At 43.0% G+C, this 13,976-nt stretch overlaps 1 protein-coding gene across 1 annotated transcript in view; it reads left to right on the plus strand.

Moving 5' to 3' along the window:
• LOC132780608 (cation channel sperm-associated auxiliary subunit gamma-like) overlaps positions 1-13,976 on the plus strand; it is a 95,508-nt gene that overhangs the window by 25,799 nt on the left and 55,733 nt on the right. Inside the window, exons 6-9 of the mRNA XM_067473407.1 lie at positions 13-82; positions 747-902; positions 3,643-3,814; positions 8,528-8,665. Of these exons, the coding sequence (XP_067329508.1) occupies positions 13-82; positions 747-902; positions 3,643-3,814; positions 8,528-8,665 (536 nt within the window). The remainder of the gene's footprint in view (positions 1-12; positions 83-746; positions 903-3,642; positions 3,815-8,527; positions 8,666-13,976) is intronic.

Here is a 13,976-nt window from a genome sequence, read left to right on the forward strand (position 1 = left end):
TCTTATTTCTAGGTTCTCTATCAATGTAAATGGATTTGTGAGAGCAACTAAACAAAGAGCTAGATTCAGGATTGGGAGAAAGGTAAATTCCTGTGGTTGGTGAGGGTTCTGAGTTCACACAATTATTCAGCAACTGAGTTGTTAATATTTCCATTATTATCATCATCATCATTATCATTATTAAGATCACCCTCATCCTCTTTGGTATCCTGCCCTTTCCCCAATATTGTGGCTCAGGCCACCTTACAGCTCCACATACAAAAACACTAGTTAAATATGTTTAAAAGGTATTTTGAAAAGCAGTACATCTGTGAAATGAAAAATATTTAAACATTCATTAAAAGATAGGTTAAAAAAAATTTAAGGATGTACAGAGTTTCTTTATGTTTTGGCATGGGAGCTACCATTTGCAGCCGAAAGTACATGAGTTTCCCATTTGGTTGTGCCACGTTTATAAAAAGGGCTTTAGAGGGCAAACATGATATGAAGATAGCACAGAGAAGGATTCAACATAAATCTGGGTTATCCATGCGTCCTTCCTTCCTACCTTTGCGCACGGAGATTTGTCATGGAGCAGCATTACAATATATCACCATAGTCTGCCACCAAAAGTGGCACAGGCCATGCAGAATGTTTACTTTGTATTCTGTGGAATGTAGTATTTGGGCCTCCATGGCTTCAATATGCAGGAGAAAGGTTAATTGTGTCCTGATGCTCTCCTCTCTGGCCTCTTTATGTCCAAATAGCTGGATGCTTTGAATCACTTCATGTCTCTGTCACATGCGTCGCGTCCCTTGTGGCACACCCACATCCGCGCCCCTGTGCTCATCCTTGGTGACTTCCCCATGAGCAAGGTTGTCCTCCTCTCTGACACGGGATTTGAAGATTACTTTCCAGTAGAGGTAAGAGATTATGGGGGTGAGTTGGGGGGGGGGGTGCAGGACTCAGGGTAATCATGGCGGTCAGCCTCTCCTGGTTTCCTTCTCATGCAAACTACACGATAAAAGGATTGGAAACCCAGATGCAGCACAGATTGGTATTAGACTACCTGTTCAGAGAAGGAGGTCTATGGGTTTGGTTGAACATGACATCAGTGAATCTGGGCAGAATGAGGAGGATGTTTCCAAGATACACCAAATAGTCAACAGAGTCAGATCCACATACACTCAGAATTCAGCTTGGTGGGGGTGGCTCACTTCAGGCTGCCTGGCTTGCAGTGGTTAAAAGCTTTGGTCATGTCTGGAATTGCAGTGGTCATAATGTTACTGATATTTTTGTGTTGCTTCACTTTGATAATATGTGATTGTAAAGTTACATTATCCTCTGCAGTGACCTCTAGAAAGACTGAACAGTCACAACTCTTGGATGTCATTCCCAACTGGGATCAAAACAGAGAATACATCCCTAGGTTGGAAGAAACATCCTGAGTGGTCAAAGATGATTGGCCAGAACAGGGGGTCATTGTGTGGCAATAGATTGACTGTTTTTTTGCGCTGCTTGTGTAAACCTGCTTGATTTGTATTGTCGAAGGCTTTCATGGCCGGAATCACTGGGTTGTTGTAGGTTTTTTTGGGCTACATGGCCATGTTCTAGAGGCATTCTCTCCTGACGTTTCGCCTGCATCTATGGCAAGCATCCTCACTACCTCACTACCTCATATAGCCCGAAAAAACCTACAACAACCCAGTGCTTGATTTGCTTCACTGAAGAACTTCAGCTTTGCAAAAAGAGAAAGTCAGGAATAAGGGAGATGTAGCTTTAAAAGGGAATTTTCAGGGATGTTCCAAATGCAGATATGTCATGATTGACTATCATATTGTCCTGCTTCTGCAGAGGGCCTTTGTTAGGGTCCCATATGTGCACTATAGACTATAGTTGTGCCATTGTTAGGGTCCCATATGTGCATTCGTGCCTGTCAAAATCATAAAGAACCAATGAACATCTGTATTGCCAGCTTAGACCAATGAACTGATTGATCTTTGAACAACAATGAAATGTGTATTCAATTTACTGCCAAAGTGATAAAAGCTCTGCGTCCCCACTGAGGGGTGTGGCAAAACCTTTCGATTGCATTGTATGAGGGTTGGAATTATTTATTTACATATAATTCAAAAGTGATACATGCCACCAAGTTTTACAGTCCTTCAATATAGTTGCCAGCATTGTGTACAACCCATTTCCAATGATGTGGAAATCGTAGGACATTTGTTGCAGCTCCTGTTCTGTTGATAGTTCAAATTGAGCGGTCAACTGCTGTAAGAATCTCTGGAATAGTTCTGAAGCGAATGCCACGACATTGTTCCTTCATCTTAGGAATTAAGTCAAAGTCGCAAGGGCTAGTGTATAGTGGATGGTACAGCACTTCCCAGCCCCATCGATCGAACAAATCAGCCACAGTGTGAGCTGCATGTGGCCGAGCATTGTCATGCAAAGTGATAGGGGCATTCTGCAGAAAGTGTTGCTGTTTTCTTCTCAAAGCTGGTCTGAGATGGTGTTCCAAAAATGAGCAGTAATACTTCGCATTGACAATCTGATGTGTGGGAACAGCATTAGGATGACACCATCACAGTCGTACTCTAGAATCACCAGAACTTTCACATTGCTAGGGTTCTGACAAAATTTTGAACTTTGCCATCTTGCTATGGCCATGCAATAAACAGGCTTTTTTTTTGTTTGTTTTTTGCAGTTTTAAAGATCCAACTTGCATGGTGTCCTTTCTAGCCCTCTGCACTGGAAAGGGAGCTCCTGCTTTTCGGATTCGGATTTAAGGAGTATTTTGGATCTTTGCCCCTTCATTTTCAGTAGTAATCAAAAATTCAACACCTTAGTTTGATGACAGTTAACTACACAGAACATACCTTTCTGCTTTGCACTTCCAACAAGAAGTGTATTTTCCCGGGAGGGGTGTCTCTAGGAAGGAAGTCTGAGGGCAGGCCTAGGAAATACACTTCTTGTTGGAACTCAACCACATCCTTGTACAAGGACTTAGATAGGCAGATGAATTAGTGAGCAGAGAAAACCCTTCCTGCATTGGCCTCTCTGTCTGCCTGTCACTCTGTTCTCTCCTTCAATCACATTACTGTAAAGCAATGCTTTTGGGTTGGAAAGATTAACCAATTACAAGAAACGTTGCCTAGGGAATGCCCAAATGTATTGACTCAGTCTTCAAGGATGCTTTTTCCGTGTAAGTTACAGACAATGCAGTCACTGTTGCCCGTTTTTGATCTAAAATTGTCTAGCTGCTTGTGCTCCCTTTATTTTATCAGTTTTATATTTGGTTGTAGGTTTTTTGTGCTGTATAGCCATGTTCTAGAAGCATTCTCTCCTGACGTTTTGCCTGCATCTATGGCAGGCATCCTCAGAGGTGAGACCTCACCCCCAACACCTCTGTCGCACGGAACTGCTGCCACTGCCAGGGTCTGACCTCTGTGATATCACAAGCCCCAAAACCCCAGGTTTTTCCCCTCAAATCTCAGGGCCTGGGATAGTCCTGAAATGAAGGGACCTGGGTTCAAACCCAACAGGAAAAAAGCAGGCTCCTTTCCTGACCCTTTCATGGTAATGTCCTTGTTGCCTTCAGCTCAATAGGACTCATCTTGGTCTCTTCACATAAGATGCGCCTTGCCTCCTTTTCTGCTCTAGGTGGGCATCGACAGCTGCTGGATTGGCTCCATCTCCTGCCCGCAGAGGGGTTTCTCCACTTCCATTGCTGACAGCATTGCGACAGAAAGCACCCTCTTCATCCGGCAGAACCAGCTGGTCTATTACTTTGTGGGGCATTACCCCATTCTGCACATGAGAGGCCCAGGTTCAGGTAAGTGAGCCTGAAAAAAGCAACAACAACACAGGCCATAACGACCTGTGTTTGACCAATATGCAAGTTCTTTGATTATATCTTTTCAATTCCTACCTGAAAGAATAAGTATTATCATCATCATCAAAGCTGCTTTACCCAGTTCTCACGCTCCACCCCACCCCTCGGACATACAATTTACATACAATAAACTACATAAATTACATTTCAAATATCAGTCTTAATCTCAATTTTTTCACTTCACATCTTAATACATTCTCTAAATAGTTCCTAATGATCCCACATACTCTTCACTATTATAACATTTTCTATTTTGTCTATATTGTTCAATTTACAATTTGTTATTTCCACATTTGACATATTTACTATATAATTATACCAGTTTGTCAGAGTCCACTTTGTTTTCTCTTTCCAAACTCTCACTAAAATCACTTGTGTATATGCTGTTAATTTGTCAGTCACTCTTTCCCTTTGCACATTATATATTCCTGGTATGCTTTCATGTAATACATTTCTATTGGCTATTATTAGTTGAAGATTTGACATTCTATTAATTTCTCCTTCAATCATTCTCCAGTATGCTTTATAGACATCCAATTCAAGAATTCCCATTTTTTTCCTTATTTGAATTTCCATTACAATTTCTACATTTTTATTGGATCCCCAATTCTTCTTCCCTTCACAAATCCATATTGATCTTCTTTAATTATATTTGGCATTATTATTTCCAGCCTATTCACCAATTTTTTTAGTGAATACAGGAAAGGAGATTCTACCTGAACATTAGGAAGAAGTTCCTGACTGTGAGAGCTATTCAGCAGTGGAACTCTCTGCCCTGGAGTGTGGTGGAGGCTCCTTCTTTGGAGGCCTTTAAACAGAGGCTGGATGACCATCTGTTGGGGGTGCTTTGAATGCGATTTTCCTGCTTCTTCGCAGAAGGTTGGACAGGATGGCCCATGAGGTCTCTACCAACTCAAGGATTCTGTGATTCTATTAATATTTTGTAGACTGATAGGTCTATATGACCCTGGATGTGTTAAGTCTCTTCTCTTTTTTGGTATTGTAAGGATTTCTGATAACTTCCATGCTTGGGGGACTTTTTGCTCAGTATAGATTTCATTAAATAACTCTGTTAAGTGTGGTGTTAGTTCATATCTGCTTCATAATATTCCACTGGAAATCCATCAGGCCCTGGTAATTTGGCTCCCTTTAACCCTTTTATTGCCCTTAATATTTCCTCTTGTGTTATTGGTTGATTTAGTAGCTCTCTGTCTTTCTCTATAATTTTTTTTCCCTTTGGTATTTAAACTCATGAGAAGCAAGGAAAGCTTAGAGAAGACAATGATGCTGGGGGAAATGGAAGGAAAAAGGAAGAGGGGCCAACCAAAGGCAAGATGGATGGATGGTATCCTTGAAGTGACTGGATTGACCTTGAAGGAGCTGGGGGTGGTGATGACCTACAGGGAGCTCCGGCATGGACTGGTCCATGAAGTCACGAAGAGTTGGAAACAACTGAACGAATAACAAATTTAAACTTCCTTGCTCTACTCTTTCCTTCTTATACAATCTTTTATAATATTTGGCCATGATCTCCCTAATCTTACTTTAATCCTCTTGTTCCTTCCCATTTTCATCTTTCAATCTGTTTATCCATTTTTTGTTTTGTTTTTCATTTAATATGCCATCTTCCCCATTTTATATTCCAACTCTGGGAATAACTTTTTACACATAGGTACTTATTCATTATATCCCTTTCCTCAAAAGCTTCTAGTTGTTTTCTTTTCTCTTTAAACTTTCTCAAAACCTTCCTACCCCTTGTTTTTGTGTCTGTCTTGCAGGATTTCTATTTCTTTTATTCTCTTATCTTTTTGATTTCTCCATCTCTGTTTAGGATTTACCTCTAAACTTATACACTATCCTCTTATAACAGCTTTGATGGCGTCCCATACTATATCTTTAGTTACTTGTCCTCTGCCATTAGTCCCAAAATACTTATTTATTTATTTCTTAACAATTTCATATTCTTCCTCTCTACTATTTAGAATTGTATTATATCTCCAGGTTTCTTCTGTTATCTCTGTTTCTATTTTGCTGTCACTCATAGTGGTGTGTGATCTGACCAATAGGTTTTTTGGGCTGTATGGCCATGTTCTAGAAGTATTCTCTCCTGATGTTTCGCCTGCATCTATGGCAGACATCCTCAGAGGTTGCGTCATGAGGATGCTTGCCATAGATGCAGGTGAAACGTCATGAGAGAATGCTTCTTGAACATGGCCATATAGCCCGAAAAACCTACAGCAACCCAGTGATTCTGGCCATGAAAGCCTTTGAAAATACTTCTGACAGATATATTGGAAGACTTTTTACCTGTAAGATCAATGACTTGTTTGTGTTTTTCCCCAGTACAAACCTATTTTACTATATATGTTATGTCTTCCCGAGGAATATGTCCATCTGTTATGCTCAGTCTCCCCTTCGAATAAATCATTCATATTGTATTCCTTTATGCTTAACTTTATTTTGTCTTATTGATACTAATTCCAAGTTGTAATCTCCCACACAATACAATTCCCTTTGTGCAAATTTATCCACCTTTCTAAATATGTGTTTTAGGTACCTTTTTGATTCTTGTTTGTTGCTTATATACACACAAGTTGTTATTTATTCATTCAGTCACTTCCGGCTCTTCTTGACCTCATGAACCAGTCCAGGCCACAGTTCCCTGTCAGTCGTGGCCACTCCCAGCACCTTCAAGATCAAGCCAGTTCCTTCAAGGATACCATCCATCCATCTTGCCCTTGGTTGGCGCTTTTCCCTTCCATTTTCCCCAGCATCATTGTCTTCTCTAAGCTTTCCTGTCTCCTCATTATGCGACCAAAGTACTCCATCTTTGTCTCTAGTCTCCTTCCCTCCAGTGAGCAGTCGGGCTTGATTTCCTGAAGTATGGACTGGTTGGATCTTCTCGCAGTCCAAGGCACTCTCAGAACTTTTCTCCAACACCACAGTTCAAAAGCGTCTCTCTACATTCGCTCAGCTTTCCTTATGGTCCAGGTCTTTCATCTGTAGGTTGCTATGGGGAATACCATTCCTTTAACTATGCATATCTTCGTTGCCAGTGTGATGTCTCTACTCTTCACTCTTTTATCAACATTGGTCATTGCTCTCCTCCAAAGAAGGAAACATCTCCTGATTTCCTGGCTGCAGTCTGCTTCTGCAGTGATCTCTGCACCCAGAAATACAAAGTCTCTCATTGCCTCCACATTTTCTCCCTCTATTTTCCAGTTATCAATCAGTCTGGTTGCCATAATCAGCAATACATTGAGCAAGAGTTGCCAGATGTACAAGCTGGGTTTAGAAAATGTAGAGGAACAAGAGACCAAATTGCCCATATCTGCTGGATAATGGAGGAAGGCAGGGAGTTTCAGAAAAACATTTATTTCTGTTTTATGTACTATTCTAACACCTTTGACTGTGTGGATCATAATAAATTGTGGCAAGTTCTTGGTGGTATGGGGATACCTAGTCACCTTTGTCAGAGTTTTATATTGTTTAGGTCATTTCTTAAGTGAAAACTGGGTGATTGTAAGAATCATGTCCAATCATTGTATGGCCAGCAACAATCAAGCCACCTGTGGGAGCTGAGGTACTACTAATAGAGACTAAGTACATTGTATTTCTTGAGGTTGGAGTTTGGAGGTTGCAGGTTGGAGAGAGATTGGCTGGAGGCTGGAAAGAGGTTTGGAATTGCTGAAGGTGTATTATTGCTGCAACGTCTGAAGAACAAGACTGTGAAGATAAAGACTTTGTGTTTATAAGCTTTTGTGTGGATATTCCAAGGACTCTGCTTTATTTGTGAATATCTTTATATAAATATTTCTTTGCTTGAAGACAGTTTGCTTTCTGTTGGTTTTTTCCCCCTCTTTGGACAACGGGGTGCAACTTCTGCAGAAGGGGTTGAATGTTGCCAGGAGGAGCTCAGGAACCAACCTCAGTTTGATAGCAGCACCAACCTTGTCTCTCTCCTGAGGAATCTGTCTAAGGACCAAGTAGCAACAGTAAGAACTGACCATGATACAACACACTGGTTCAAGATTGGGAAAGGCATACGGCAGGGTTGTATACTCTCACCCAACCTATTCAACTTGTATGCAGAACACATCATGCGATGTGTGGAGCTTGAGAAACCTAGGCTGGAGTTAAAATTGCTGAAAGAAACATTAACAACCTTAGATATGCAGATGATACCACTTTGATGGCCAAAAGCGAGGAGGAGCTCAGGAACCTTATCACCAAGGGGAAAGAAGAAAGGGCAAAACCTGAGTTGCAGCTAAACATAAAAAAAACAAGATGATGGCAACCAGACTGATTGATAACTGACAAATACACATCAGAGTAATCTCTATTTTTTCTATTTTTCCTTTTATTAATTTTTCCTATTTTTACTGAAAGAATAACGTTATAGTTTTAAAGGCTTCACTTCCTTCGGATCTTCCTATTTCGCACTCGCCAACCGTTATTGGAGATAGTGCAGACTGAAACTTTTGCTTGGCACTAATTTGTTTAATTCATACTGCAAAGAGGAATGAGCCCATTTTTAGGCAATGATTGTCACAAGAAATTGCAGCCTGGATCAATGGCATTTTGTCGTATTTCTCCACTCTGTTTTAACTGTGGCATTGTTGTTGTTTTCTTATTTTTCTGCTTTTCCTTTAGAGATGTGGACACGTGTATTGAACAACGTCTGTGTGAAGCAACTAAACCCTGTGTTTTTTGTGAAGAATAACACCGAATACGTGATTGCTCTTGGTGGCGGCGGGCAAGAAGGGCAATTCTTTCTTATTTCTGTGCAAGGTATTTTTCTTAGATTGCCAGAATTCAGAGCAGAATGGATGGCTTCTGTCTTAGCAGGCCGGTCCTGCTCTCTTTTTGTCCCATGTGAGGAAGTGGGCCAAGATGGCTTGAATGGAGTCAGTTGGGTGTAGAATGTCCTGGTGATGGACAAAAGATAGGATTCAAGAAAAGTAGATCCAAAAAGCAAGGAAAAATTAGCTTCTGTAGGATATGGAGAATTTCCATTGAATTATCTGTATGACAGTGGTGTTCCACTGCTTTTTTAGGGTTTCTAGATTAGTGGGAGGATGGATGAGGTAAAAAAAAAAGAGAGAGATGAGTAGATAATGTCCTCCAGACAGCAGGGGAAAAGGTAAAATTGAGAATTTTTGCACCGGGATTGTGGCGCAGCTGGCTGAGTGTCAGCTGCATTAAGATCACTCTGACCAAAAGGTCATGAGTTCGAAGCCAGCCCAGGTTGGAGTGGGTTTCCAACCAATTGTGTGTAGCCTGTTGTCGACCTTTGCAACCTGACAGTTGCATTTGTCAAGTAGGAAAATAAGGTACCACCTTAAAATGTGGGGAGGCTAAATTAACTGATTTATGAGGCCATAAAGAAGACTCCAGCAAAGCATTCCAGCGGGGAAGCATGCGGGGAATGCGGAAGTGCTTCATCAGTGTCGCAGATGGTCAATGAAAGCGACAGCTCCCCTGGCGGCCAGAAAAAGTTAAATAGCCTCTGTGTATGTCTGTATGTCAAAAATTGGCATTGAATGTTTGCCATATATGTGTACACTGTAATCCGCCCTGATTCCCTTGCTGGGTGAGAAGGGCGGAATATAAAAGCTGTAAATAAACAAACAAACAAATAAATAAATAAATAACAAATTCAGTATGGAGAACTGCAAAGAATAACCACTTAGACTCAGAAAAGGCACTCCTAATCACTGGGTTGTTGTGTGTCTCCTGGGCTGTATGGCCATGTTCCAACAGCATTCTCTCCTGACGTTTCACCTGCATCAATGGCAAGCATCCTCAGAGGTTGTGAGGTATGTTGGAAACTAGAAAAAAATGTGTTTATATAATAATAATAATAATAATAATAATAATAATAATAAACAACTTTATTTGTACCCCGCCACCATCTCCCCAAAGGGGACTCGGGGCGGTTACATGGGGCCAAGCCTGAACAAGAATTACAATATAACAATACAAATTGCAATCAAATAAACAACATAACATTAAAATATAAAACATCAAAGCATATAAAACAAGATACACAAAACATAAGAACTAAGCATAATGACAGAAAGACAAAGGGCGAGCCACATGTAAAATGATTTAAAAACTCAGGGTGAGATAAGGGGGGATAACTAATTGTAAGGGTAAACTCATAGAGAGATAGGAAATTAAGCCAAACTTCGTATGGGGGGGGGGGGGCTCTCCTGGGACAAGAACATTGGAGGAACACTAGCATAAAATTATGTGGCTACTCTTCAAAAGCGCGACAGCAGAGCCAGGTCTTAAGACTCTTTTTAAAAGTTTCCAGGGTAGGGGCTTTCCTAATCTCTCCAGGCATTGAATTCCAGAGTCGGGGGGCCACAGAGGAGAAGGCTCTCTCCTTTGTACCCACAAGGCGAGTCTGAGAGACTGGTAAGGGCGAAAGGAGGGCCTCACCCGAAGATCGAAGGGTACGGGCTGGTTCATGGAGAGAGATATGGTCATGAAGGTAGGCAGGTCCCAAATCGTTTAGGGCTTTATAGGTATGAACCTGTACCTTGAATTGTGATCAAAGGATGAACGGCAGGGTGGGAGAAATAACTCTTTTCTGTTTGCGGTAGGTGTGAATTGGCCACCTTGATTACCATTTAATGGCCTAACAGTTTTCAAGGTCTGGTTGCTTCCTGCCTTTGGGAATCCTTTGTTGGGAGGTTTCCCTGCGTGGCTATGCTGTGAATGCGCACTAATGGTAACCTTCTGCGCATGCGCAACATAGCTCGGAAATCTTCAGTTAAAATTTTGAATAGGACGGCGGTTGGCCCCGCGCACACTCCCCATGATACTATAAATAGCCCGCGGAAGGCTAACCGCCTCAGTTCTCTTCATCCGCGCTAAACGCAAACAGCTCGGTTTTGATTTGAACTACTTTTCTTTACTGTGAGGCTTGAGTCTGGGAAGTTTGCTTCAAAATGTCACAAACGAAGGGTTTTAAACGTTGTAGTGCTTGCCCTTCTAACTTTCCAGACAATGATGCCCACGATCTGTGTATAGCGTGTCTGGGTGAGGGGCATCTGACTCAGAGCTGTGTCATTTGCCAGTCCTTTACTCCCCAGACAAGGAAAAATAGGGAGATTAAATTAAAGGCGGCGCTGTACGACCGTGCTCTCCTCCCTCCAACTGAGGATCGCCATAATGGCGACCAAACACAGTCAAAACAGGACTTACCTTTGAAGACTTTAAAGAAACCCAAGAAGACTAAAAATGTTGAGAAATTGAAAGCGCCCACCATTACAGTGAAGAAGAAGACTGGTCTCTCCAATGGAGCGGCTTGGCTCGCTCAGCTGGTGGAGAAAGGAGAGGAGCCCTCTCCAGCCGCGGCAGAAGCCAGGCCTGAGCCGATGCCGGCACAACCACGCCACGAGCGTGCCTTGCAAGCAGATGGGGAGTCGGCATCGGCGAAGCCACGCCTCGCGCGTGCGCGGGAGACAGCTCAGAGGAGTGAAACCACACCCCCGATGCCGATGCTCTCGGCACCGGCCCCGCCTCCATCCCTATCAGGCGAAAGGGAGGAGGAGCAACGCGGGGCTTCCCCAGCTGGGCCGTCGACGTCAGCTACAGCAGGGAATGCCCTTAGTGAGCAGGCTCGGCGCCGATCGCGTGCACCTTCGCGCGCAAGGAAGATGAGGGGGGCGCGCAGGGATAGATCCAGCTCCAGTGACTCCGCATCGACGTGTTCAGACTCCTCCTGCTCTGTGAGGAAGCGTCGGCAAGCAAGACTGGAGAGGGCATTTTCGGTGGCATCTTCAAGGTCCTCTTATTATGGGGGTCGAAGGAAGATGACTGACTACCCCCCCCCCCCCCACAAGCGGGGTTTTATCAGGTGACTCCCAATGGGGGAATTGTATTCTACGGAGATGACAACCTACCTTCTCCTGTGGTCCAGAGAACCAGCAGGCAGCCAGCGCAAGATAAAAGGGCCAATGCGTCGGATCATCGCCTTCAGGCCGTGAATAGAGACATGGGGCGCCCACTTAGGGGCACACAGTCTATGAATGTGAACGTATTGCAGCGCACTCGTTGTGATGACTTGAATATGGACAATGTTGTTGATACAGATGCCTCTGAGGAGGTGGATGAGATACCTAAAGATGAAAAGGACATGGAGTATTCTGCAGGTCGATCGGATGACTATAATAAATTTATGCAACTGATTGGGAGAATGATAACTGCCTTGGACATTGCAATTCCAAAGACGTCATCAACGGTTGATGACCCAATGTTTCCTTCGGAGGAGCAAGACAATCCATCGTCTGCTATTCTCCCAACATTACCATATTTATTGAAGTTGACTAAGATCCCTGATATGTCCCCTTCTCTCGTTCCTGCCATCCCTAGAAGAGTAGACATTCTATATAAAGTTGATTTATCCACAGCTAAGTGGATAGCCCGTCCTTCTGCTCCTAACACCGTGGTTGCAGAAGCGGCTAAGTCCAAAAAGCCTAAAAAGTATTCAGTCTCTCCCCCTGATAAGGAGGGCAGAAAGATAGATTCTTTAGGAAAAAAGGTCCACATAGCAGCTGGGTTATTCACTAGAATTGCTCACTATGTAACATACCTTAGTGGTTACCAAAGTTTTCTGTGGAACAAGTTGGCACCATTTATTGACAAGCTACCATTAGAGGAAAGACGATATCCTAGAGCATTCCTAAACGAGGCTATACCCCTCTCCAAGTTTCAAAAAGATATTGGGAAGCATATGGCGGAATCTGCCGGTAAACTGCTGGCCACTGCTACCGCTATTCGACGTCATGCTTGGCTTCGAGCCTCCTCTTTATCTGAGGACAGCCGATCTTTGGCTGAAGACCTCCCAATGACTGAGGAAGGCCTATTCGATCCCACCACAGATGAAAAAATCAAACATTCCAGAGAGGTTATGCAGGCAGCCAAGTATGAATACCCATGGCAGCCTGGTTACCAGCAGAGGCAGCGCTGGCATCAACCAGCGAGTACATACCGTAAAAATTATTTTGCTGGATATGTCAATAATTCGGGGTTTAAGAATTCTAACACCAAATTTCAACCCAATAGGAGGCAAAACTATAATGCCAGGGCAAGATATCAACCATATAACACTAAGGCTAGGAATGGAGGGAACCAAAAGCGTCGTCTTTGATGTTCCCGATGCATCTGAGATTCAGAGGCAATCATTGTTATGTGGGGCAGAGGTATCGGTTGCTACAACCCCAAATCAACCAGTAATATTTTTTGAAAGATTAAGGCCGTTTAGGCATGTTTGGAGTTCAATTACTACTGATAAGTGGGTTTTGCAAGTTATTAGTGATGGTTATGCTATGGAGTTTGTATCCTTGCCCCCGTTGGGCAATGTGAAGTCTACCCCGGAGTCACCTCCCTTGCTGGAGGAAGTAAATAAGCTGTTAGATAAACAGGCTATATCCCCTCTTGATCCTGGAGTTTTGGCTGAATGTTTTTTCTCAAATTACTTCCTAATTAAAAAACGGGGAGGTGGCCTTCGTCCTATTCTGGATTTGAGGGAAGTTAATAAGTTTATATTTTCACAGAAGTTTAGAATGGTGTCTTTGTCGTTAATTCTTCCTCTGCTCAATAAAAATGCCTGGTTCGCCACCATTGATTTAAAGGATGCTTATTTCCACATATCAATGGCAGAACACCACAGGAAATACCTTTCCTTCATGGTAGGCAAGCGGGCTTTCTGTTTTAACGTCCTCCCTTTTGGACTGACGACGGCCCCTAGAGTTTTTACGAAGTGTATGGCGGTCATTGCGGCTTACCTTCGAACTCAGGGCGTGACCATTTACCCATACATAGATGACTGGCTTTTGGTGGGAAATACTTGCGAGGGACTGAGAATGCACATCAAAACGACACTTTCTCTCCTCCAGTCCCTAGGGTTGGTGGTCAACGCAGAGAAATCACACTTGCTGCCGAGTCGCAGAATCCAGTTCATCGGAGCTGTGCTGGATTCGGTGCATCAATGGGCCTTTTTACCGGAGGACCGCTTTGCGTCTTTGCAGTCCCTAATAGATCAAGTCGTTCGGGCGAACCGGGTGTCGGCGAAGAAAGTGCAAGCGCT

Source organism: Anolis sagrei, chromosome X, assembly GCF_037176765.1.
Source record: "Anolis sagrei isolate rAnoSag1 chromosome X, rAnoSag1.mat, whole genome shotgun sequence".
In the NCBI taxonomy this organism is placed as follows: Eukaryota; Metazoa; Chordata; class Lepidosauria; order Squamata; family Dactyloidae; genus Anolis; species Anolis sagrei.